This window comes from Poecilia latipinna, unplaced genomic scaffold, assembly GCF_001443285.1.
Source record: "Poecilia latipinna isolate Pla-1442-1.1 unplaced genomic scaffold, P_latipinna-1.0 Scaffold413, whole genome shotgun sequence".
In the NCBI taxonomy this organism is placed as follows: domain Eukaryota; kingdom Metazoa; phylum Chordata; class Actinopteri; order Cyprinodontiformes; family Poeciliidae; genus Poecilia; species Poecilia latipinna.
In genome coordinates, this window is record NW_015113029.1 from 9,573 (window position 1) to 37,280 (window position 27,708).

General features: G+C 39.6%; 1 protein-coding gene across 3 annotated transcripts in view; it reads left to right on the forward strand.

Moving 5' to 3' along the window:
- Positions 1 to 9,810: 9,810 nt before the first annotated feature.
- The window catches only part of fgf11b (fibroblast growth factor 11b), a 36,404-nt gene continuing 18,506 nt past the window's right edge, over positions 9,811 to 27,708 (forward strand). For all 3 annotated transcript variants that reach the window (XM_015037637.1, XM_015037638.1, XM_015037639.1), the window contains exons 1-2: positions 9,811 to 10,820; positions 26,892 to 27,002. In XM_015037637.1, coding sequence (XP_014893123.1) covers positions 10,628 to 10,820; positions 26,892 to 27,002 — 304 coding nt within the window. In that variant the 5' untranslated portion in view covers positions 9,811 to 10,627. The remainder of the gene's footprint in view (positions 10,821 to 26,891; positions 27,003 to 27,708) is intronic.

A 27,708-nucleotide genomic window follows, 5' to 3' on the forward strand; every position in this document is an offset into this window, starting at 1 on the left:
TCTGAGCTGCAGATAAGTTTCCGCTTTACAGAGCAGCCCTTGTCCGTAAATCCCCCACTCAGCTCCTTCAGACTAGCCAGCAGCGATTAGCTAACACCTGCTGGAAGTGCGCATTGTATGAGCTACATCTCAGTGCAAGGCTGTTAAAGTGTTAACAGAGGAGCAACGTTGCGATGACTTCCTGAAGGCAGAGTGTTGGAAAGAGCAAACATTTCTTAAAGAGTCAGAGGCCCAATTTCAAGACATTAAATTACAAAGTCAAATTTCTTTTAAGTGACATTTGATATATACAGCATTAGCAATATAACTGAGGATAACCACCAGTGAACAACAATTCTCAAGATTTATTTTTTACCGATTCTCAAGTCAGATTCAGGTCCAGATGATGACTGGACCATTCTAACAGACCATCATGTTTTGATTTAAGCTGTTGATTGCAGCTCATGCTTTATGTCCAGAGTTGTCGCCTTTTTCGTTCTCAGATCTTCCAAAGACCTCTGACCTGCTTCCCTGTCTCTGGCAAAGAAAATCATCCCCACAGAAGGACGATGCTGCCGGAACCATGTTTCACATGTTCTCGCTGTGTTCCTTGTGCACCACGCATAGCGTTTTGGATGAAGGCCAACAAGTTGGTCTCGTTTAACCAGATCGCAATAGTTGGTTACACTGGATTTTATCCAGAGTAAAGTACGATACAAAAATACTTTGCAAATGCTCTCCTACTTTTATTTTGAAAAACAAAACAAAAAAAACGTGTCTTTTTTTATTTTAATTCAGGTTGCTAACAATGACCCTCAGCTTAGCCACACGCCACATAATAATTAGCAACAAATCCCTAGCCAGTGAAAAAACAAACACTGGGATCCCCATGTTAATTTTTCCAGGCTGGGCCATATGCGAGGCGTGACTTATAGTAAGCTGATAAGAAAGATCTGCATGGTTGGCTCACAAAAGCCCCCAGCAAAAGACTTGACTGCAATATCCATTAATCCACTGCAGTTTCCCACAGATTCAAAAGCTGTCTTGCAGCAGAACTGTGCAACATCAAAGAGAGCGCTCTGTTAAAGGGTAGCAATGAAACGAGGAGCTCTCAGCTCACAGCCATCTACCAAGCTGGAGAGGAGTCTCTGGACCTCACCAATAGACACAATTACAGCTGGTTTGATGACAGTGACCTGTGCATAGATGAAATGTGAACGGTTAAATCAGTTCTTTCCCTCTGCTCCCCTGGTTCTCTAACGGACTCATTAAAGGACTGCAAACACAACAGTAGTTGTTTCTTTAAATCTTATAATTAGGGTTTACAGTGTAGTCGTCTGTATTGCTTCATGCTATCCAAAACCAAGCTAAACAAAAAACAAAAAACGGGATACATAATACTGTGCTGAGTATCATATTTTGTGTATTGTGCTTTTATAAATCAATCGTTATTTAAAAGGGAGGAAGAAGAAAAAAAGCATAATCATCAAGTCCTTTCCAGTTTTTTTTTTTTTTTTAAGGTTTCTTTGGCCTTTACTCAATAACAGCTGGACAGGAAGAATGGCAGAGAGAGAAGAGGAAGGAATCAAACCCAGGACAGCAAGGATTGTAACCTCAAAACATGGGTTGGTATTGGTAAAATATTTTTAGAATTGGTCTACTATTGAGCCTCACAGCAGACCCTCTATGTTTTATAAGGAAAATATTCATCTAACCCAGAATAATGACACCCTTCGCCCCTTTGCCCTCATATTACAGATAACTTGGAACTTCCACAGCAAGGAAAACCAACCTATCAATCATCATGTGACAATTCAGACAACGCAGCTACGAGTCCAATGCGTGTGGCTTACAACTCACAACTTTCACTTCTTTTGCCTTATTGTAGTTTTTCACCCATTTTTATAATGCGAGTGAAATGTACTGATTTTATTTGTCTCATTATTGTTTATTCAGTGGTGTTTTCCTGACCACATTCATTTTGAAGTAAGGAGGTTAATTACAAGCTTAAATTGATGCTTCTAAACATGATGGTAACAAAAACAAACATAAGTACTAACTGTTTCCTTGTGGTTAAGGAATAACTTGAAACTACCTTAGCTCATCTTCAAATCATTATTTCTAGCTCAAAACTCAGTTGCAGTACTTAAGTGGCGAAATCGCTTCGATCCAGTGAAGCTGTAGGTTCTACTAATTTGTTCCAGATATCATAACTCGCCTCCTACAAGAGTTGGGTTGAAATTTGCAGAGAAACATAATAAGATAGAAACAGCATATTCTTAAGACATGATTTTTGTTTATCAACTTTGGATCGAGCATTGCTGAAATCTAACTTTATCGAGCAATTGTCAACTAAAACAAACTGGAGTCAGAAGAAAAGCAGACGAGAGACTCGTCAGGTGAGAGGTGGGATTTAAAAATCACCAAAAAGCAGGACTTCCAACACTCTACATTCACCAAGGCGTCTTCGTTAATCCTCGAGGAAAAGAAAAAAGAGTAGGCAAGTTTAATCTCACAGAGACTTCACCTCAAGAACAAATGATGAAACAGTAAGACAAGATTGCACACAGGTGCAAAGGAAATGTAGAAGTACTCTAAACCTGTCTTTACAATTTACTGAAAAGATGCTCTGCGACAGACTGGCGACCTGTCCAGGGTGAACCCCGCCTCTCGCCCAGAACGTTAGCTGGAGATGGGCACCGGCAACCCTCCCGACCCACTAAGGGACAAGGGTGTAAAGAAAATGGATGGATGGATGAAAAGATGCTTTTAAGTAAAACTTTCAACAGAAATCGGATAAAAGATACCTTGGCGAAAATAAAACAACATGAAACAGCATTAGCCTCTGTTTCTCATCCTTTCTAAAGCCAGATGTTGTATCACTTGTTCTACGCTCTGCTTCGTACAGAGAGACCGGAAGACCGTCCTCGTTCATCCGTTTAGGAAAGTCTGTGGCTGTAGTTCCCCAAACTTAACATAAACAGGCTTGTGCTATATATAAGTGATAGTATGATATTGATAGTTTGCCACATTTATCAGCTTCTAGATGTTGATAGGTAAATATCAAAAATAGTTGATAGTATCAAACTTGTCTTTAATAAATGAGTCCTACTTAAGTTTTCATCTGTCTTTCTACATTCTCGTCAACCGTGTCATTTCTGAATGAGTTTGCTTTGTGGCTTGGACAAAATATTAGAGATTAGTTTGGCTTTGGAGAGCCCGAGCAGGTGGTTCCACATAAGCTTTCCAGTTGGCCTGTTATGTCATAAAACATGAGATTAGTAAAAAAAAAAAAAAAAGAAGAAAAAAAAAGAAACAACCCCAAAAAACTATTCTAAATAGATTAGCAAAAGAGTGACAAATAAATACCATTTAATTAACATTTTACGACACGTGGAAAAAGGCTGAAGAATAAAGGAAAAACATTTATCCTAATTTTAACATGGTTATCTACTGCCACTCAGTGCAACAATGAGCCTTAGTCACAAGTGTTACACAATGAAAAAAAAATTAAATGAGAGAGAATTCTCATCCAGTACTGAGTAATGAATAAAACCTAATTATCAGAGTGTGATCTGAACAGGGCTTAATAAAAAATGAAACCCGGTAATGTGTTCCACTAAAAACTAATGAGTAACTCGAGCAAGGGTCACGGTCGCAGGAAATATTATTTCAAGAAGCCAGCCTTTCTTGCATACAGATTTTGTACGGCCGCATAATAGAGGGAGGATTAACAAAGAATACCTCCTGTCATCTCTGGACAGTATGATGAGCTGAGAGGGGATTGAAGGAGAGAGAGTGATGAAGAGAGGATTGAGGAACAGACAGAACTAGGCCAATTGTTTTAAATGCACAGTTAACTTTCCCTTTGGCTTCACGGGCATATTCATCTATCTGTAAACACAGTCGAAAATGGTTCCCCTGTAAGGGGAAACTTTACATACCAGGCTGACTTAAACATCTTGTAACTGCCTGCTCTTTTTTTGTGTGAAGGAATTCCCCTTTGTTTCTTTTGTATCCAACGATTTGTAGATATTTTTTGCAAATGTAAGAAATGCTACCAGATTTATAGGTTGGATTGACCTGAAAAATGATCACATTTAGCGTATGTTGTCGTTGGGCATGAATGGCTCCAATTGAGCATTTTTGTGCAACTTAAATCTGCACTAGGTAACTTTTGAAAACAAAATGTTTCTTACATGTTTGCTAAAACTGTCACAATGTCTTGACAGTATAACATGAGTCAGGTAATCTGTGAAAAAAATTGAGCTCCTCTGCCTTCTTCAGAAATGCAGGTATATATAATGTTCTATACTCTTACACATAGTAGGTTTTTATCATCATCTACTTGGAAGAAATTCAGTCATTCTTTCTCTCTGGAGTTCTGGTTAGACATTTTTGTCTCCTGTTGTAGAACTGACATCTGACTTATGGCAACAAACTTAAATTTGGCCATTTGTGCAGAGGAGGCGTCTAGCTGTTAGGTCACATCCTGTGCAGCTCGATTGTTAAATGACTCTTAAAATGCAAATGTTTGATTCCATCTGTCAGCGCTGTTTATATGTGTACTGTGTATGTATCTCTGTATTGAAATCCAATAAGTGGGGGGAAAAAAAATAACATACTTATTTTGCACTTTTCTATTTTTACTATTCAGATGATGCCTTCTTTAGAGCTAAAGAAGGCAGACCTTACTTAAAAGTCTATATGACTCTAAACCTTGACAAAATATCTAAGTTGAAATTATGGCTATGAATATATTTACCAATAAGCCATTGCAAAATGAAGTCTATGCAGGCTGTAGCTTTAACGTTAAAATCAAGTCTGCTCCTCACTGGGAAACTGAGTGTTTGAGATTTAAACAGGTCAAACCTCCTTCAAAATACTACGAAACAATACTGTTTATTCTTCAGTATTGCTCTGTTTTGCTGTAGCCTATCTGTTATTAAAAAAACAAAAACATCTGCATAAAGAACTCATTTACCTCTGCAATAATTAAACATGCCATTGACTCATTATATTCAAGATGCTTTACTCCAAGCAAATATGTAAAGCTGTTTTTCCACTACATTGCAATCTGATGATTGGACTCCGCAAGTCTTGCTGGGTTCATCTTATTAAGCTGACAGTTTTTCTTCCGTATCATTAGGAAACACCATTTCTTCATCACAACACATTTAAAGACGTGCTCAGGTAAGACACACAGCATCCCTGTATGTGCATCTATTTGTTACATTAAATTACAGTTTTACCCAAAGCGATTTATGATTGAGGATTGTACGGAGCGGGGCGTAGTTATTGCACCAAATGAGCTCGCAACAGCGCTACACTCATTAGTCATGCACACAACATTCCAACCGTGTGCACAAATAAAACGCTCCGTGATTTATGCTTTATTTTAGGGGCTGAGGCAACCAGCGAAGTTATCTGATTCGCAGCTGAAGAGCTATTCTCACCCACAAGTAATATTGCTCTACAGTATTTTTATGGCTCACTCAGAAACTCGGCCGAGGAAATACATAAAATAACTGCCACAAAAGTAACAGTAAAGTGGTACTATGTGTGCCACGGAAAAACCATCAGCGCTGAACTGTAATGTACCATGTAATAGAAAAGTGCCGTAAAGTGTGACGACGTGGAATTACAACGATGTGACATTAGAGTGTCTTTGCCGGCATATTTCGCACACACAGGAGCACCGGGCTATGTAACGTACAACGTGGCTCTTCGTGGAGCAGCGTAATCGATATCAGGTTTTGTCCAACGTGATATGATCATCAAGGACTTAGCTTTAAAGTAATTAAGTCAGCTCAGACATTTTGATAAGTGCTAACACAATTTTCTTGAAGTGCTCTTTTGTGCTCTACCTGTTTAAGCTAACAGGTGTTAGCTTAAAACATCCAAGGGCAGGAATACGTCTAGGCCTGTCACAATAAACAACAAATCAATTAATCGCATGAAAGCTTAAAAGAAACAAAAATAATTTCCACCTTGCTTGAGCTATCGTTTTTCTCTCTTTCCCTCAAAAACTGAATGATAAAAGTCTTCAGTCTGGTGCTTTGGTCTCAACTAGTAAAGACTGTGTCCAGTGAACTGTAGATTTACACAATCGTGTCATGATCCATAGGACTTCTGAGTTTAGTTTTCTCTTCTTGAGAAAAAGTTCTGTCTTGTATTGAGATTATTTTATCCTTTGCCATTTGGCTCTCCGTGTTTCTTTAATGCTTACCTATGTCAGTCATAGTTTAGTTCCTCCTGTGTTAATTTTGCTTTGTTATTTCACTTCATTTGTCTCAGTTCCCTGCTCCTCTAAAACTTTTCCACATTCAGTTGTGACACCTGAAACCTCATAACAAACCCGGTTCTGCTGGTCTGCAGGTTTCTTTCTGGAGAAAGGAACAAAACCATCTTGTACTATCATGTATTGTCATCCCTTTCCTCTCTCGCCCACATTTTGTTCAGGTGACAAATTAATCGAAAACAACTGCGTTTCCTCAGATAACATTTGACCATTTGGCTTATGTAATCAAAATCAAACCAATTGTTTACCTTTCTCTTTTTTGTATCTGTGAATCTTGAAAATTAAGTGTTGGTTTAATTTCTCGGGGCATTCGGGTTTCTTCCTATGAATACTCTGAGCTTGCTGGGGGAATGGGTTGTTTTTAGCAAAACATCTTCATTTAATCGCCTTTTAATATTAGATGAAGACAATTCCTATAGAGACACATGATGTAATATTCATTTGCTATACTTCTTACTTTCAAAGGGATGTATGCTGAATTTTCTTAATTTTAAAAAGACTTTTATGATGATTATCCAAAGTTTTGGGATGCTGTAGAGCATATCCTGAATGGATCAGATGTGTATACACGTCTAATTTTGATCTCAAATCAAATAATTTATATTGTACAGAGTCACAACATGGCGAGTTTGTAGCTGTTAGGTGTGCTGTGCTCATAGAGGCTCTTGGATCTTTTTGGAAAAGTACAAGATGGTTTCATTCTTAATGTGTTCACTTGCTTTTTGTCACAAAATTTCATTAGAATGATGGAAACATTTCTTAACCTTGAGACAGTCCCAACTTAGCTTTCGTTTGGTGTAACTTGGCGTGTACTTGCAAGCAGAAACAATCAAGACAGAGAACAACTTTTGGCAATGTGCGTAATGCAATGTCCATTAGGAGATTGATTCTCAACCCAAAGCAGGAAGACAAGTGAGTGACTGGGGGGACGGTTGGTGAATGGCGGCAGGGAGGGGTGGGGACGTCATTAGAAAGGGAGAGAGGGGAAAAAAATATAATCTTTACTGTTTCCACATCAATACAAATTAAATTCCTTCATCTGCGGTTCCCTTTCCGCTAACCCCACCTTGCCCTCGTCCTTCCAAAGAGACGGAACATCTGCTGTCACCTGCTAATCAAGCGTTGACAGCCGGCGCCCTTGTTTGGCATGGTTAGAAACTATCGCGATTGACCTTGCTTTTTTAAGTCATGCTCGCTGCTGGTTTCCCTGGAAATTGGCTTGTAAAGGAGATCCCAAGCCACATAAAATGGGATTGATTAGACCTCCGTTAAGCTGATTTATCGGGTTGTAGTTTAAGGGTTTGGACAAGAAGGAACGCAATTTTTTTCCCAGTGTTGAGCTCTGAATCAGATTCCATAATGAGGTATTCGCATTTTGTCTACGACTACATTTACTATTTAATCAAAAGATTAAAGTTTTTGCTTGGAATGACAAAAAGACTGTCGATTGGTCAGCTATTGTTTGGTGAAAATAAAACACAAAAATATAAACCTTGTTTGCTTAGGAAAATTAAACAGGGCAACAAAAGATGGGCAAAACAAGATTGTTCAGAAATTGGTTTGAGTAGACTACTGTCATGATCCGTGTTTCTGTGTATTTATTTTAAGGTTTTTCTGTGTTCAGTTTCTGTCCTGAGTCTGCTGTTTCTGCATCTTCCCCGTTGATTGCTTCACAGGTGTGTCTCATTCCTTGATTACCCTCCCTGTGTATTTAATCCCACCTGTTGTTTTTGTCTCTTGTCGGATCCTTGTCATATGTTGTGTTTACGTCATTCATCGTTGGTCCGCTTACCTTCCCAGACGAAATGTTAAGTCCTGTGTTGGTCTAGCTCTCGTTTTCAGTCTTCAGGTTTTCAGTTGCTACCGGTATTTAGTTGTGTGCTAATCTTTCTGCCGTGCTGCCTGATCTGGACTGTTTTTGAGCATCTTCATTAAATTCATCATTTTCTTCTACAACCTGGGCTTCTGCGTTCATGCTCACCACCCCCAGCCACCACCTCACCTCTAGAAATTGTGTTTATTGTCCCACAAAAGGGGGCAATTCAGAGTAACTCTCTCAAATAAATGGAAGTGGTGTAAAACACTCCCCCAAAATTATAGCTTTTAAGTGAACAGTGTTTTATTGATTTTTACACTTTATTAGCCTGTTGCTGTGACAGGCAAAGATTTACACGTTCAGTTCCAAGTACATTTCACATATAGATCATCGCTGGCACACTGCTGCCTCGCTTTTTTGCCCCCTCTGTGTAAATAATCAACAGCTTCTCTGTAAATCACAGTCCTATACAAATGTGACAACAATGTTAATTAAATGCTGTTTACATGCTGCTTAAGCATACAACTGCTTTGGTGTTGTTTGTTTTTGTTAATGTAGTTATTTTAGCTTACATAACTCTCCTTGGATCTTAAGTAAAGATCCCAGCTAACAGCTAGCCTAGCTGTTAGCCTCAGCTAGTCTGGATTTATATTTAATCAAGACACCAAGAGGTCTATCTACTGTTGGTAAGACATTAACTGGTTATGACCTTCAGCAGAATTTGCTTTATTTGAATTTGCAAGCGGTTTGCTTTATTTGAATTTGCAAGCGGTCCCACACCAGCCACTCCTGGCTGGTGTGGGACCGCTTGGAGCACCCTTTGGTCGTTCTGGTGTCTGTGATGGGTCTCGGGTTGAATTTCCGAAATCATCTATTATATTTGACCTTGAAGTCTTGAGAATCTAACACGAGGATCTTCCATTGCGTCCTGTGTGAATGTTTGTTTTTGAGTGGGTGATTTGCTACTCTCTGGTTGCTCAGACTTGATCTGTGTTAAGTTTGTTTGTGTGTTTGTTTTTCTTAGCTGTCACACTGGATCTGTCCAAGTTTGTGCTGTTGTCAGAGTTAAGGTAAGTCAGCGGTCGATATTAGGAAGCAAAATCACTTGATTTATCCTAACCCTAACTTCACTGTGGGAAATAAGGGTCAGAGAATTTAGGATAAACACTAAACAGAGATGGAGATTGATATCTGTACGATGATACTGCCCTCTGATTCAGGAACGTGTTGGAAAGGTATCTCAGGGTGAAGCTGTTCCTCTTGAGGAGTCAGAAAATTGTCACAATCTGCTCCTCTGTCCTCTCCTCCCTCCTCGTGTTCGCCCCACCCCCTCTGTTTCAGTCTGGCAGTCAAAATGATTTAAGCCTTTTTTTTTTTTTTTAAGGGGATATTTCTGTAAAATAACACAATTGTGCTCTTTGCGCCGTTTCCCGTCTTCCTCCCTCATTTTTATCCTTTTTCTAGGCAAGCTCTTTTCCTACACATCACAGCATCCCCTCATCCTTACCTCCCCCGTATATCCTCTCGCCACAACACCCCACACCCCTCATCTCTATTTCTCTCTCTCTCTCTCTCTCTTTCTCATGAATGTCACCTCTACTGATGGTGGCTGCCGAAATCCACACACACATACTCTTGCAAGCGCTCGCTGACTTTGAATGGGAGGGGGAAGAGAGGAGGAGGAGGAGGAGGCGAGGGTGGGGAGGGGGGGATCTGTGAGGGCTGTGGGAAAGGAGCGTGCCATCCGGAGGCAGAAGAGGAGTCTCTTGTCTGTCTGTGTCCATGTCTCCGCTTTGTTCTGACAAAGACCCCCAGCGTCCCTCCTGCTGCTGTTCTCCCACCTCTGGATTTAAGTCGGCCGGAATACCACCGGGACCATCCGCTCATCATTCCGTGGTGCCACGTTCGGATGGGAGGCAAAGTTGGACCTCTGTGGACTGTACGATGGGTGACAAACACTTTGGCTTTTCTTGCGCTTTTCAGAGTTTCCTAGCATCCAGGATGACTTCACTTTTCTTCAGTCGAAGAGTTTTTATATGTGACACAAATTGAGCGCCTTCTCTTTTGCTTTTGTCTGTTTAAAAGTAGGTTAGCTATTTGGGAATATAACATTTTGAACTTGGCTTGTGAGGCACCTCTTGATGTGAAAGATGAGTGGGGAAGAAGGTTAGAAACATGTCTCCGTCTCCCTCCCCACCCACCTTTCAGAAGTCAGTTCTAACCTTGTTCTAAAAATGTGACTGTAGCACATTTTTGTGCTCTTCGATACGTTTATGTTTTTATTATTTTTGTCCTTGACTGGACTCTTTACGGTGGACTACATCTGATTTTACAGATCTTCCCTCTCCAAGGGAACTGTCAAGTTAAACTCTGTGCTGTTAACCCACTTAGTTGCCCAATCTCCCCTTTGGGGGTTTCCTTCAAACATCTGTCCTACTCTAGTTTTCTTGAGGAAAGCAAAAAGACAAATCAGCAAAGGGAGCACAGGGAAAGAAGACACCCCCCTCCCAAAGGTGTGAGGGGGGCAGAAGATGGCAGCTCTCGCCAGCTCTCTCATCAGACAGAAACGGGCAGTAAAGGACGACCAAGCCAACCGACCGGTCGCCAACAAGCGCAAGCCCTGTCCCAAGAGCAACAAGTCCTTGTGCCAGAAGCAGATTCTGGTGTTGATATCCAAGGTTCGACTATGCGGGGGTCGGAAAGGTCGTAACGAGAAAAGACCAGGTGAGTTACTCATGTTTTTTCCTCGTCTTTCTTGCTAATTGCTTTTTAAATTTGGAGATAAGAGTTTTTAAAGTTGCTTTAAAAAACAAACAAAAACGTAGTTAATATATTTGCCTGTTGTGGTTATCGTGGTTTTACTAGTTTAAAAAGAGCTCTTATGCGTACAGTGATAATCTCCAGCCAATCAAAAGCCATTGCGCCATTAAAATCCCCATAACTCATTTGTGTTGCTACAACAACCACAACAGACTTATCCATGTGACATAAAATTATAAAATGATATTGTGCGTCAGTCATTTCTCTTAGTATAAGCACGCCGCTTCCCTTTTAGACAAACTCAGAAATCCGTGGCTTTCAGGAAAAAAAAAAAAACAACTGTCTGTTTACATAATCATACCAGATGTTTGGCTGGCATTGCGGTGCCAACAGAGGCGGGGTAGGGTGGGGTGGCGGCGGAGAGGCGGGGAGGGGATATGTGGACATGAATCAAATGCCTCTAAGCTCTACACAGAGTTACTGCATTATCATTATGCTTCCACGAAAACGTAAACATTTCCTGGGATGTCCCGTTCTCTGTGTTAGCTGCCAGGGTTACGTGAGGTGCATTAGCTTTTTAAGGGTACAGATATACTGAGAGATCCTTAGAGAGGATTTATATTCCCAATTGCATGTGGGATAAAGGATGAAAAAGGGTTCAGCACAATACGCTGCAGCTATGGCTCACATGTCTATTTTCTGTCTATGTAAATAGCATCTGAAGTTTATTTTTGAAAGAAAAGACTCAAGAGAAGACTCTGGGGCTGCATATATCCTATCATGTAATATTGAACCTTATCATATGCAGGATTAATGATTCAGTACCGAATTTTGGCAAGTTCTCTTTAAAAAAAAGTTCAAAAATGTGTCATGAGTTAATTTAGTAGTTTACATTTCAGGAAGTTTTATTGCCTTTGCTTTTAAATATGTATTTATAAATACTAAATGGGTAATGGACAAAGCCAATAAAAGACAATTCCATGTTGAACTGACAGACGATGCTGCTGCCACTCATCCTTTCCTCGTCTGTCATCTTCACTTGAGCTGACGTGCATACGTGACGACCCTCAGACCCTCGGCTTGTGGGTTCAGCTTTGAAAAGGGGAAAACGCGCATCAGGCAAGCGATACTGGTGCCAAAGTTGGAAAATAGAATGTTAAATTTAATTTAGTACACAGCCCTGTTTTGTAAAAACCAAGGGATCTTTGACAGAATGTCTTTCCACAATCTCTTCAGATCAACCTGGGTTTGTTTCATCAACTCTCTTTTCTACAGGTCATCCACATGTTCGTCTACCTGATTGACTTTGGGAACTCTGATTGTTAGGAAACATTAAATACTTATTATTTCACTGATGAACAAGTTATGTGTTATCAATCAATCAGGTTCATTTGTATAGCAACAAGGCAGCTCAAGGTGCTTTACATAATGAAAACACATCATGTCGTCAACAGCTGACGACAAGTAACAGACATTGCATTTTGTCAAGTGCCATCAGCAAACTCATCAATACACATCAAATATATTGATATATATATATATCAATATATATGAGTTTTTTTAAATTAGTTTTTTTTTTTAATTATTTTTACTAAGAGTGCCATTTAGAGCACGACACCTGGTTAAAGAAAGAAAGCTTGAAACTTTACACACGGTAAAGTAAAAACAGATTAAGGGATATTTCGTCGCTACACAAGCATCTTCTTAGAGTGAAAATATGGTAATGTATTCTCTTACGCAGCAAACAACTTACAGGGTCTTACATTTTAAGTAGCAGAGTTTAACCTGTCATATTAGTGTCCCGTCAGAAATGTGCTCTCCTGATGTTTAAAAGAAGAAGAAGAAGAAAACAAATCTCCCACATATTTACTACTACCATAAAGCAACAGGCTTCCACAACTGTAAGGACAGCCATAAAACCTGCTGCAAATCTGTGACGGAACGAGATCAGTGACAAAGCACAATGCCGGCCTTATTTTAGATGCTTCTGTTCTCCTCGTCAGCCTCCACCAGAGTTTCCGGTGCGATCTCCGTACTTTGAAGAAGGGCCCTTTGAAGGGGGTGGCCCTTTCGCCATCAGCGATCTGCAGTGTTGCCCTCTTTTACGATCAATTCAGCTCATTAATGTGTCGCGATTTATCAACAACCCACCTCTTGGTTTGCTCAAGGGTGACTCTAGCTCAAAGGGGAAAGGGGTGGGCGTCTCGGACTGTAATGTTTGCGCCGCCGCCGCTTTGTTTTGACACGGTTTATTTACACGGAAATGTCTGCGGTGACTGCTGAAACGCCTCGCAGTGTCAAAACCTCAAAAGGGCAACAAAAACTGCTAGCTGAGTCATTACAAACCAGAGCACGCAAACATTGTGCTAACCTAGACATCTTGCAGCTGTTTGGCATGGAGAGGTGCAGTAGTATGTCGTAGGAGTAAGCATCCGAGGGGCCAGTCGAGTGTTGGAACACAAACGTAGGCCCCGGCGGGCGGACAGCGGACCGGGTTACAAGGAGACATCCAGCACAGGATAGGATTAAGCTGACCCCAAGAGATCAGGCCGGCAAACTCGCTTACTCAACAACACCTGATCAGACAATGCAGTGTTATGTAGCTTCCCATCAGAACTTTACTGACTGTGGCAGGGGTCAGAGATATAGAATGGGTGCAGGGCGGGGGGGGGGAGACACGAATCTCTGTGGGGTAAATATGAGACTAAAGAGAAAAGCAGTGATTTTCTGATTTTTAGAGGAATCCTCGTCCAAAGAAAGTACAGGTGGCTTTCAAGGCACATGATGAGACAAATAAAGAGCTCAGCAAAATCACTCTGAAGTGAAAATACTCTCTGACCTTTTTTCACATTCGGTCATTTCTTACATATGTATGTTTTATGGTGACATTTTACAGTAAACTAAGCCAAAATAGTTCATAACATTAAAGTGGTAGTGTAATAAAACGTGGTTTTTGATGAAAATTTGAATAACGTGTTGAGCATTTTTATCCATCCCACTGGAAATACTTTATAGAACAACCGTTTGCTGCCGTTACGCCAGTAGTAAGTAGCTTACCTTATTTATTTATTTATTTTTTTAACCTTTTTTCTTCTTCACAAAAGTGCAGCGTGAACATGGAGGTTCAAGAGCCACAGCTTGTTCTGAGAACTTGGGAATGAGACCAAATTAGCTCCAAAAGCTGAAACTATTTATGCATGTTCAAACAACCAAATAAAACACTACTTTACATAAATAAAAAAAAGTCTAAAATCATTTGCTTAGATTATGCTCTTGTAGACAAAGACAATTTTTCTAAGGCAGTTTTTTATTTAAGTCTAAAAACTGAAAGCATTGTGTAATTTTCATTCCACGTTACAATAATGTACGTCTTGGTGTTTTCATTTCTTGTGAAGTCCCAAGGAAATGCATGACATTGCATTGTACAAAGCACTATGAGTGCATTATGATGGTGTTTGTGGTAACAATTCACATTATTGTTTGACTTTAGAGCAAACTGATGGAATAATATTTCTCTCATTTACCTGTTTGCAAGTTATCACATTTCTTTAGCCTCAATGAAGCTGAACTGCCTCTTTGCAACCAGTGTTCATCAGATTTGAAGAAGTATTTATCATCGAGACAAATAAAAGATTAGCACTTGATTACTGTTGAACTCGTGCCACCAGCTTCTTAGGATTTTTCAGCTTTAAACAACCCTTAGCTCACCATGGGGATCCAAACTGTCAGGAAACAGATGTTGTGGCTGCAGCTGTTTGTGGCGAAAAGCAGATGATGTAGCTTATCTCCAAAAATGTTTGCCTGAGATACACCGATCAGATTAAATTCCCACTGAAACCTAAAGTTAATTTAATCCTTCGGTGTTCTGTTACATAAAAAAAATAAAAAATAAAAAAACACATAAGCGATGATCAGAATTCTCCTTGTGGTTTAAAAAAAAAATTTGCACAACTGTTTTATCTACGGTTTTCTCACGTGGGAGCAAACTGGAAACGTGAGTTCGATTACTGGAGGTTTTTTTTTTTAATCTAAATAATCCCCGTCGACTAAAATACATCCCAGTCGAAGCAATAAGGGGCATGTGAGATGTGCATAAAATGAGTACCGTGTTGTTTTGTTATCCTCCCGAAGGTCCTACCTTAACCTCCCACACATACCCGCTAAATGAGATATGTGGATTCTTTCATTAAGGCTGACAAAGTTAGATTAAATTTACCTCCAACATGAGGAAGAGGGAGGATAGAGAACCTCTGGTGGGGTAATGATGAGAGGATAAAGGCACAGTAAGTGTTTAGGTGAAAATATATATGAAAAAATACACTTGGAAGTTACGAGAACATCAGTAATTACTTTGATTGAAAAGTTTGAAAAGGGCATTTTTTCCAATTGGAATTAAAAAGGTAAAGAGAAACATTTATTTCCAGATCCTTGTACTTGATTTTTAAATTAGTGTCCGCTAATAAGTCTGGGCAGAGAGACCATTTCTGACCAAGTTAATCAATCTAAAGGAGGTGCAACAAGATTTTATGTCACAAGGTCACGTGACATCCTTGTGTTGTTTAGTACATTATGGTACTAAAACACCACAATGATTCTAGGCAATCTTAAGCTTCAGCAAGCATCACCCATTTGGTCTTAGCATGTGACTTCAACCAGTGAATGAATGAATGTACTTTATTAATCGCAGAGGGAAATTCACAAATCCTTAAAATAATTTGTATGGTAGCATTTATAAAGAAGGGAAGCCACTTTAAGTATTTAGGTGAAAAATACATATATATAAAAAAAATACATTTGGACTTTAGGACGTTACCAAATATCAAAATAAACAGTGACAGAGTGACTGTCAGAACTCAACGACTGGCTAACCATTAGCTGCTAATGTTGCTATGTTCTTTGAATTATTTATTTTTTTTAATCCAGAATAAATTATATGGCTATTAAATGATTTTCAGTGGCCTTCATCATCTCCTTCAAAAGATAAACTGACCAATTTCTTAAAAGAAATTTCCTAAAAGCAGAGCAAGTTCAACCAAAACCTCTGTTACGCTTTGAGAAACAGCAGAAACAGCTCAACGGGAACCAATTGGATTTTAGCACGGCGCTGGTTTCAAATTGTTCTGCAGCGATAAGCATCTGACCAACTCACAGTCGCTGAGTTAAGACAACGATAAGGTACGCTTTTACGGACATCCCTTAAATTATTTTGCTGGTGTTGGGGTGTGGATATAATATAAAAAAATTTAAAAATGCCGTAATACCTGTACCACACCAGCAGGTGGTAATAATGTCAACATCATTGACGGCCAAATTTAAGCTGATCATTCAAATATTTATGCAGTTTGCTGCACAAAGTTTCAGAAATCTCTTTGGAAGTGTTTTTTGTAAATCCTGTTTTTTCTCACTAAGATCTCTGTGGACGGATAAAAGTTACAAATGTAGCAAAAAAAAAAAAAATATCAGTCTTGCTAATTACAATTGTTAGCCTGGAAAGGCTGAAGCTTGGTTGAGATTTGTATCATGCAACAGTATTCTAATCCTAAATACAAATCTTAAGCAGTGTGAAATAAATTTAAGACAAAATAAATAAATAAACAAAGGAAATAAAAAACATTGGACCCAGCCAAAGCAGCTTAATGGCGCTACATTCTGAACTTCGAAGCCCCATTCACTCCAACATGGACAATTTGAATATTTAAACTGTAAATGTTGATGACAGTTCAATACACGTGGATTGTATGTTTATGGAAGGAATAACAATCAGACAAATATATAACACAGTGTTCGGCTGAGAAACATCTGGAGGATCCAGAATAACATATTAATGGATTTGTTTTTGTTATTGGTAACTATACCCAAAGTCATTTAGACAAAGCACAGTTTATTAAACAAACATCAATAAATCTAAATTTAAAACAATGTGGGCTCTAGATGCTAAACATGATTAATGTCTGTAATCCTATAACTTGAAGCAAAGATCAAAATACCACGGTTGATAGAAAAAGCTGGGCTGAACAAAAAAAAACAGTCAACTACTCTCCAGGTTGCTGCTTTTAATTGATTTAACTTATTCTGTGTTTCTCCTCCAGTGACAAGTTGCCTCTACCTGTTGTCAATGAAGGTTTTCATACTTTTCTTTTGACCGAGTGACTAAATCGAAGCAAATACAAGTCCTTCTGAGTCCTTTGTGGTTTGTTTGCGCGTTGAGTTCGCTGCTGTGATCGTCACACTTTTTGACAGAGGTTCGAAGCCCTTAGCACCGCTGATGATGCTCCTATTTGTTTGTTCTGCATGCATTAAAGGGCCTATTTGTGTCCTTGCTGGAGGCTCCGTGGAACAAAGGGATATGCGAGGGTAGCGGCGTGGCGGACAGGTTCTTGTGCTTGTGTGATATGCAGTTCATGTGGGAAAAAAAAAAAAAAAAAAGAGGGAAAAAGATTTCAAAGCAAATGCATAAAGACTGCGCAATGTTTTTTAAAGATGCACCAGTCACAAGCTCAGTTTATGTAAAGCTCTGACGTGCTGGTGCGGTTTTCAACTGAATCCAATTACTGCCAAAGAGCTATTAAATTATTAAAAATACAACATTGTTTATGTTAGGCTAGAAGCGTGTGTGAGGGAACGGAAACAGGAAAAGATGGTGCAATTCTTTTCTAAAAAAAATTTAAATTTAGAATCGTACATTATTGTCAGCTAACACAGTTAGTGTAGTTACTGGCATAACTAAAGTATTGATGCCCATGTGTATATTTTAGCAAATGTTGATGCTGATGTTACCTGTGAGCTTTACAAAAGACAATCATTTCCAAATCCACCAAGTTCAATGATTGAGAGAGGTTCAAAACTCAACAGGATTAAAGAGAGAAACTTTCCTTTAACATTTAGCCTTCCTGTTATCTGCTAAACATCTCTCTCTCTCTCACTCTCTCAATGAACCACAGACTCTTTCCTCCAAAAGTGTTTCAGCACAGAGTAATGTCAGCCTGACCAGCTAACACTCATCGTGGTCCTGAAAAAAAAAAAGAAAATCGGAGTTCTTAACTGGTTGGACATCCAGTTACTGCAAATCAAGCAGAAAATTAGTCCGATTTCTGCCGCCAACAAATTTTCCTCCTCGCATCTCTAAAAAAAAATTTCCACCAAGTTTAATTTAAAAGTCTGCTGCAGCGCCCGTCGGAGCATATTGCTAGCCGTCACCGATATGGTCTTGTCACAATGCTAATGAAGCGCATATGTGATTATTGAATGTGTGTCAGGGAATCAGTGCGAGTCCTATTTGCTCCCGTCTGTGTTTGACATGCTCTTGTCAGCAGCATTAATAAGCTGCAGTAGCTCCGGCCCAAGTTTGAGAACGGCTCAGACCGTCACGTTAAATCATTCAGGAGGCCTTGAATTCATATTAGGAGGTCATTGTTGAAGCTGCTACCCGATCCGTCCGTATTCTTTTTTTAACCTCGCCGCGTCCCATTGGCTCTCTTCTTCTTCTTCTTCTTCTTCTTCTTCTTCTTCTTCTTCTTCTTCTTCTTCTTCTTCTTCTTCTTCTTCTTCTTCTTCTTCTTCTTCCTGCATCATCCTTCTGCACTTCCTTTAAAGCTTGTCACGCTGCGTGTCTTTATAGCACTCTGGCACTCCATCATTGGCCTTTACCCTTCCTCCTCCCGCCCCTTCCCTCTTTTATTGCTGGACAAACACGGAGCTTTCCTCAAAGATGTTTGCAAGCTTCGCTCCATCTCCCCATAAGGTTGATAATTAACGGCAGCACAGAAGAGCTTGTGGCCCAGTTTAGAAAAGAGAGAGAGAAAAAACAGAGAGAGAAAAATCAGATCCTCATTTTATTTGGCACAGAATCAAACATGACACGAGAGACACACTCCTTTTCATGCAGCATGCAGGACAAACGAACATATGTGCACACGTGCACCCGATCAAGCCGAAAGAGAGGCAACCGTGAGAGCACAAAGGGAGAGTCGGGGGAGTCCTGGCTGCATGAATCGAGGAAAACCCCTGTTGTTTGGTTCGGTCAAAGTGAGAGAAGAAGAAATGCCCTTGGATGCTCAGTCATGCAGCCTCCACCCCCCCCTCCTCCACTGGTAATTACCTCCACCTTTTACCAGGAGGAGCTCAGTTACAGAAAGATCCGCCGCGAAAAAGAAAACAAACGGAAAAAAAAAAGAAAACGGTGCTCGAATCAAGTAAGATGTATACCTTAGCGAAACAACAACCCCAACACTGAGCCAGCAGCAAAGACTGCTGCTTATTTTTTTACCGGCACAATTGCATTGCAGAGAAGGGGTCTGAGTGTCCTTGATGGCAGCCGTGAGCCACGCGGCGATTAGATCGGGTTCTTATGTGCTCTGACCTCATTTAAGCAGAGACACACATAATTGCTGTGTGAAAGGGTTGCATCGGGAGGCGAGGCACCGTCCCCCCCCCCAAACCCCGGGTGATTTTCGAGATGATCGTTCATGCCAAATGTAAAGTGGATGAGGGGGGCATCCCTTTGTGAACCGTGTTGGAGTTTTTTTTTTTTTTTTTGCAGGGATAAGAGGCACTCACAATTTAATAAACAAAACACACTCGTAAATATGATCTCCTGCGGTGTTTAACTGAACCTAATTCCTTCGGTGTTTATGTCAGTTGGAAATGAAATGACATTAATGATAATATGTTCCCCCTTGCTGATTTTTATTAGTTGTTAATATCAGCGATACCTTGAGTGAATCCCGAAACCTAGTAACAGGTGTTTACGGTTAACTAGCGATGCGTTTTGTTCTTTCTCTGTTCTCACTCAGATTTAAATCTTGACATTAACTAGGTCGCTTTGAGATCTTCATTTTTTTCTGCTTTGATGTTTCAAGGACATGCGTGTGTACTCGGATCATTGTTCTGCTGTTTTGCCAATGTGTACTTGAGTTTAAGACCACAAACTGATGACCAGGCATGATACTTAAATTCCTTTCATTACAACAAGTCAGGTCCTGACAAAGCAAAGCAGCCCTAGACCGTCACATGACCTCGCTTGACTGTCATTTTGATCATTGTTTTTTGAAATCCGTCCATTAGTTTTCTCTAGCGGTCTTTGAATGAGAGGCGGCGCGCCTTTGAAAATCATTGAGATGACTTTTGGTCAAATGTGAGATGGGCCTTTGTGTTTAGCTGAAGTTTTGGCCTATTTGACCAATTTTTGCTTTCTTCTTTTTTATGTTATGACTATTATCCCTGTAAAGATTTAAATTATTTAGTTTTGTGTCGTTCAGGAATAAGATTCCCCACCTTTCCGTGTTTTCTCCATTTGTACTCAATGGCTCTTAGCATGATTTGTTGGAATCTCAAAGCCCTGGAAATAGCTTAGCAAACCTTTTCACAACAATAAATGGTAAAGACTTTGTTTCTCATTTGTTGTTGAGCTTCTTTGGGTTGGATGCTGTTGCTTTTAGAGCTGTTTTTTGCCTACTTCAAGTTGTTGGATAGGTTCTATTGAAGTGATTATTTTCATTCAGAAACTCAAATCATGTGAGGTTAATAAGAGGTGATTCTTGATTTAACTAGGGGGGCATTATTTCTTTTATTTCGGGTCAAGATGGGTTTTTTAAGCTGTTTTCCCTCTATTCATAAACTCATAACAGAAAACTACATCTATATTTATTTTAGTTATTTTCCACCTATATTATTAAAGTTTATTTTGCTGAAATGAAACATTAAAGCATGGCAAAAAAGTAAAACAGAATAAATTTGCATAGGGAAATTTCTTCCTCAAGTCTTAGCACTGAGGCTAGTTAAGCATTGTAGTATGTCTCTACAAGACATAAGGACAAATATCAATATTATTGTCATATCATGTGAAGTGGTACTTCCTACACCGCTTTTGGGAATCGCATCACTTTCTGCACGACACCCCGCGCATTTCTGCATGTAAGCTGCAAATCCCATTTTCCCTCGTGTGGGAAGAGGTCACTTGGATGCGAGCCGCTGATGAGTCAACATGTTGTCAGAAGCGGCGACAACACCTGCGTGCAAATGCACATAAACAGACGTTGAGCTCTTTGACCCACTCTCCGCTGACCTGGATCAGTGAATGTTTTCTGTCACTCAAGCCCACACACACACACACGCACACACACACACACACGTGTGTCCCTGAAGTGATTTACCTCTCCGAGGTAGATAAAGTGGACACACATTGTGTATCTGGCAAACGTGTGTTTTCCTAAAAAAAATAAAATAAAATAAACAATAGAGGTTGTGTGTTTATGATGGGAATGACAACCAGATGAAAATATGTAACCTGGGGCTCAGTTGGGTAGCATCTGGAAGCTCCAGGATAACATATTTTTAGCAGTAACTAAACCTTACTTCATGCTCGCCAAGTAGTTTCATTGCACTAAAACAAGTAGAAAAGCATGCAAGTGTTTCATAAAAAAACATTATAACTACAACCACTAGCAGATAGCTAAAATTTGAGAAAGCATACCCTTTGCCCCTCTTTAAAAGTGCTTATAACTGCCTGTTTTGGTAATTCAGACATCAAATATACCAGAATATACATTAATGTACACAGTGGGTAGCATCTTAGGACTTAGGACCATCGAGTAGTGTGTCAAGTTGCATCGCGCATAAGTACACGAGGTTCCCAACTACAATTTCCTTTCAAATATGTTAGAACAAATGCTGGATCATTTTTAACGCTTAAATTGCTTGAAGCTGTGATGGAAAATTAATTCACATGCTGCTAAAGCTTAAAGAAATAAAATGTATACATATAAGCAACAAAAAAATTTGCAATGACTTTAAGTATTATATATTAATATCCCCAATGACTTCACAATCTTAGTTATCACATTAAATTGGCAATGCTGATGCAAGAGTGTGCAAGTAGGTCTGTTCCATCGTAAGTAAATGAGAAAGAGTCGGGCAACTAAAACAAAAAACAAAAAACTGAGAGTTGATGAAAACTCCAGAGTGATAGTAATTGTGGGTACACCTAGTTCTGTTTAGATGATTACTGGAGGTTTGAATTAAAACAACAGAAATGTTTGATACTCCATTTGGCTCTTGAAACGTCAAACATTCTCCACCTTGACAGCAGCCGTTTTCAAACAAAACCAAAGCCACCGCGCGGGTCCTTCACGAAATCATCTCCATCACCAGCTCTGCTTCCTCTCTCAGAGCAAACTCCAAAAACCAGGCCTCATGATGCAAAACCAGGGCTTTTTGCTCATGCAAACAACTCTGTGTGTCTGCTAATCCAGGCAGAGTTAGACTGCTGTCAGAGTGTGTCACTATCTGACAATTTGCTCCTTAAATGCGCATGATGAGGAAAACAAGTCGACTTGCTGATTAATTTGCGTTCTCTCTGCTCGGGGTTGGTCACAAACCATCGAGTTTGGAACGTTCTGCTTCGAGATTAACTCGGGCAATTAAGTTAACATCCAGCAAGACGGAGAGCTGGATCTGACTTGAGAGGGTTTTTTTTTTTTTTTTTTTTGCATTTTCAAAAATGTGACGTTTTTATTCTTATTTATCTATTTTTTTTGTGTGACGGAGCCACATCTGGAACTGAAAAAAATAAAAAAAAGTCTGAAAAATCAAGCATTGCAATTATGAATGTTTCTCTAGACGCTGTGAAAAATGGGTTTGGGAAGGTAGAAGAGTTAAAACCTGAACACAGCTATGAAATATGCGATACATCTGCTGTTTAAATAAAACGTTCAAATATCAGGGGGTGGACTGCGTTAAAGAGTAACACATTAAAATAACCAATGGAAACAACTTGATTTTGAGCTTCAGGGCAAATGTATTTTCCTTGTTTTCTATTTTTAGTAAGTTTGGGGAAATCCCAAAACCTTTTTTCACACATTGTCATAATAAGGGAAGTTGCGTGTAGAATCTTGAGGAAAGAGAATCTGTGAATGTCAATTTTCAGGCCTTGCCATGGATTCTATTTTTTTTTTATCTTTTTCTTTTTACAACTTTTCCGTAAAGTTGTAAGAAGTCCACCATAATTGTTATCCTGATGACAAATTTCCCCACCCGAGCTGTTGATCTTGGCAGCTCCTCCTTCCCGTTGGCATATTGGCTATTTCAGAGAACAAAAAGTGATTTATTTATTTTTTTTCACAACCTGAAAAATAAAATCACTGTTGTTTTACAACCTGACCCTGATGTATACCTCTCCCCATCACTTTCCCTGGCCTGTCTGCCATTCTCTTCGGTCTGTGTTTTTTCACTGATATTTTAAAAACAACCCTCCTATCCTGATTTATAGTGAGACCAAATAAAACAAAGTGGACTCTACTCATATTACGAGTTCTGAATGGTTTCTCTAAAATTTGAAAGAGTGTTAAAGTAAAGCATGTTAAATGCAAATACATGTTTCAGATTTTTATATAATTTCCACATATAACCGTGTCATTATGTGACACTGAGTTTTTAATTGGCTTCCACAGACATGAACTATGTTGGGAAAGACCTGTTCGATTCAGGGAAACCCTTTTGGTTTATTACCTTTAATGCGACGTACTGAAGGCTTGATTACAAACTGTCAACTACATTTCCGACTAAAGTTGAACAGTTTATACCTGCGCACATGCAGCTGCAACTCTTAATGGCTGCACGATCTCTCTCTCTCTCTCTCTCTCTCTGGCCCCTCTGCTCCCGTCTCTCCGCCCCTGATCCTCCCATTCCTCTTTCCGTCTCACTCTATCATCTCTCTCGCTCGCCTCTTCGGGGACGTGTAATGACAGGCTCGCGTGGTCTAATTGGATGATGCATTGTGTTATTAGGTGAGATGAAAAAGAACATAACTCAAAGGTTACGGATTCAAAAAAAAAAAAAAAAAAGAGAAGAATGACTGGGGCAGCGAAAAATTAGCGACTTTTTTTTTTTTTTTCTCGACATGCACCTTTGAAAGAGAGAGGATGGGTGGGGAGCTGCGTGAAAAACAATGAGAGTAGGTCACACTTTCACTGTTGTTTCAACCCTGGCACAGTTCCTCTGAGAAATAGTGCTATGGATCTCATCATTTCCTCCCCTGCCACTCTTTCCTCCACCCCTCCTTCTAGTCCAAGGAAGACTGGTAGATTGAGCTGTGCCCCGTAGGTATTTCTCCTGGGAGCGCGTGTGAAGGCATGGGAGGAGTTTAATTCAGAGGAAACTCCTGGATGACTCACTGCAGTGTCCTAAACCTCCGCTCCGTGTTTACACTTCCTTGTTAAAGCCGCAGTAAAGATGACTTGTCACTTCATTTGCCGGACTAAATGAAATTGCGCGGAGCCGTGTCAGGGGTCCTGAAGGATTCTTGCAGATGATGTTTGTGTCTTCTTGCTGCAGAGCTGGAAGCTCTTTACCCTTCAGAAGCAAACTCCCTGTGTTTCATGTACTTTTTGGTCCTGGAAATAAGAAAATCTTTGTCGTGTTACTTCAGCAGCTATAGGCCAAGTTAAATCCAGTTTCTGGGTGTGTGTGTGTGGGGGACACACACCTGCATTATCCCATCACTATTTGAATTTGCAAAGAGCAGCAGTTTTGGGCAGCCGTCTTGGACTTTCCATTCCCTAAATCTCCAGCGGTTCTCGGAGGATGTTCTGATGTATTTTGGGTTATTATTATTATTTAACGTAGTCTAGCACATTTAGCTGACTTTTTTTTTTTTTAATAGATGCTTTCACATTTTCCAGAAAAAAAAAAGTTGATACAGGGTGAGCTGGCTAGATCATGTAGCAGGAAAGCATTTCCCAAAACTTGACACTTCCATGTTTCTCCAAACGTCCAGGAAGCGTTCTCATGGAAACATCTTTCTAGCCTGTGACAATTTAGAGAGCAAACGTTTTCTCCTCAAAGTTAACCTTATCTTACCTTTTTTTTTTTCCACCCCCGATTGTAAAGGCAAACACTTTCACAACAGAGTATCTCCTGTGACAACATCCTGGGGTGTTTAGGGACTTCATTTAGCATCTTTGGGTCTGCTTTCAGGATAAACGGTCTTGAACAGCCTTGTATGTTGTCAGATGTTTTGAATGTCCTCTGCTGTGGGGGCTGTTCTCCAGACAGCAGGACAGCTGTTTTCTGAGTCTCTTACGAAATGCATAAGCTACCTTTTTTTTTTGAAGGCCTGAGGCAGCTCTTTTGATGTCAGTCAGGATCACACCAAACTGAATTTCAAACCGAGGTTCAAACCTTTGAGATTGCTGAGTAATGAGTCTCATGTCTGTTTTGTGATGTAATATTCTAGAAACAGCAGTTTATATATATATATATATATATATATATATATATATATATATATATATATATATATATATATATATATATATATATATATATATATTTTTTTTTTTTTTTTTTAACAAAGAAGGTCTTTAATTACATTTAAATTGTTCAGAGGGCTTGGATTTGCCAGGATTGTTAAAGTCGATGTTAAATATGTTAGAAAAACACAGTTTTTCTTCCATTTTTTCCTACTTTTTGTGACATGAAAAAAAAAAGTGTGTTTTTGTGTTGAGGTTTGTAGAGGAGTCTGTATCTGCTGTGTGCGCCCAACTGTTTGAATTCAAGGTGATTGGTTTTTCTCTTTTGATCCTGTAACACATTTTACATCTCACTTATTAGCCAATCTTCCAATCACTTGCAGTCCGTCTCAAACACTGTAATGCCTCAGACACAACACGTTTGTGTCCAGATAACTAGATGTATTACCACAGACCTGAATTTTATGGTTAGAAGGTTAGATTAGGACATTCCAGTGAACACTTTTTATGTTGGTAATGTTGAAATTTGCACAAATCAGTGTTTTCTAACTGGCTCTTGCATCTTGTTGTAGCTGTTAGCTTTGCTAACCTCATAATCTATCTGTGTGTTGGGAATATAGATTCTTACCTTATTGTTTGTCAACATTTACACATCCAAACAATTTCAAAGCGACTATTTGCTGCTCTCTAATCAGCCTTCCTGTTTAGGTTTTGCCTTCTCTTGCAGCTCAAAAGAAGATCCCAAATATGTCTTCAATTTACACAGGAAATTTAGTTTCCTTTCCTTCTGTCTCTAGTTTGACATCATTTTCCTTCTTCTGGCTTTACTTTTGAACACCTCGCTGATACTGGAAAAAAAAGAAACATCCACAATTGATATTGTTGGCTAGCAAAACCATAAGCGTAATGTGTGTCTGAAAAAAAGGTTGGATGGTTATCCTTTTTTTTTTTTTTTTGACTGGTTAGCTTCTGTCAACATGCAAAAGACTGACGAGTTTCATTCAACAGCTGATTCCTAATTTGTTTTAGTAACTGCAGCTTTCTTTGTAGAGAGCATACATGTGTCCCAACTTCTAGAAAATGTGTCACTGTTCCAGGACTTCTGTTGCCAGCATCTTGAAAACATCGTGTCTATGCATGTTGAAATCCGGTTTAGTCTGTTTTGTAACTTATCGTCTATTGATTTGCTTGAGAGAAAATAGGATCATAGTTTTGTCAGGGGTCAAAATTTGTATCAAAGCTTCTGATAAACTTACTTAAAACCAGAATTGTAATCTTAAGGATATTCTTAAAAAGAATATACGTAAAGCAGGTGTACCACCAAATTACATCCCACAATTCCTTTAACAAGATGTGAAAATTTGATTGTGTTCAGAATTGAACCACATGCGACCACAGATACTCACTTTTCACTCGGTTTGTCTTGAATCCAAAGAAAATGGTGAGATTACTGAACCATGTTTCTACATGTGTTTATCATCTTTATCAGGGAGTTGTAAATGCCGGAAGGCATTGACTTCACAGACATTTCTTTCTTAAAATGTACTAACTTCATGCCGAATCATGCCTGCTTTAAATGACTGGGATTCAGATAATCAAACAATCTTAAACCGTGCGCCGATTGTTACATCGCACTCTGAAATCAAACGGTGCCAATCTTCTGATCAAAACTGAGACGTTTGAGTCACAACTTTCATTTTGTAAGGTTGCGTTTATGCGTTTTCCACCTTCTGTCAGCATGCGGCCGCAGCGTCTGCCTAATGCTTCGCTTCCCTTTGTTCTCTTGCAGAGCCGCAACTAAAAGGCATCGTTACTCGCCTGTACAGCCAACATGGTTTCTACCTGCAGATGCAGCCTGACGGCACCTTGGGCAGCACGAAGGACGAAGGCAGCGCATTTTGTAAGTGTACTACATCCCCCCCCCCCGTTTGGTCGTTTGCGCCGGTTACTAGAATTAAAAGTGAGCGCAGCAAACAAAAATTCAGGTAACTGCCTTTTTGACTGTCGTCGTAACTGAAGAGTGGAACGGCTCGTGTTCGCATTCGGAGCCTGCGGCGCCGTGTGCGTCAAACTAAACATAGCTGCAGCAGCAGCTGCCTGGTGGTGCAACAGGGGCCTCGAGGCTAAAGAGCTTTGGAGAAACTTTGGATTTTCACAGCTCAACTGACAAATGTGTTGAAATGAATACTGTTATTATTATCTTTTTTTTTTTTTTTTTAACTTTGAATGAGAATGGAGTGTCTTGCCAAAAGTGGCTGTCAAACTTTGCCAATTTACTGCTACCTTGCTCTGAAAGGCATGGATTACAGACAGTGAATCACACTGGCTCTGGATTTCTCTTGCTGAAAGCTGCTAACAATAAAAAGGCTGTGGCATTGTCAGTGCCAAGATTGCGTGAGCGCGGATCCTGACCTTTTGCAAAGAAAGTGTGTTTTACAGACCAAAAACCTGTACAGCGTTCGTCTGACGCCTGGACGGCTTCCATCCATTTGCTGACTTCCAGGACTTAAAACTGGAATCAGACATATACATGCACTGCATAACAATAGAAACTCATACTTTTAGTTCAGCTTGCGGAAATGATTATGCTAAATGCCAAACGTAAC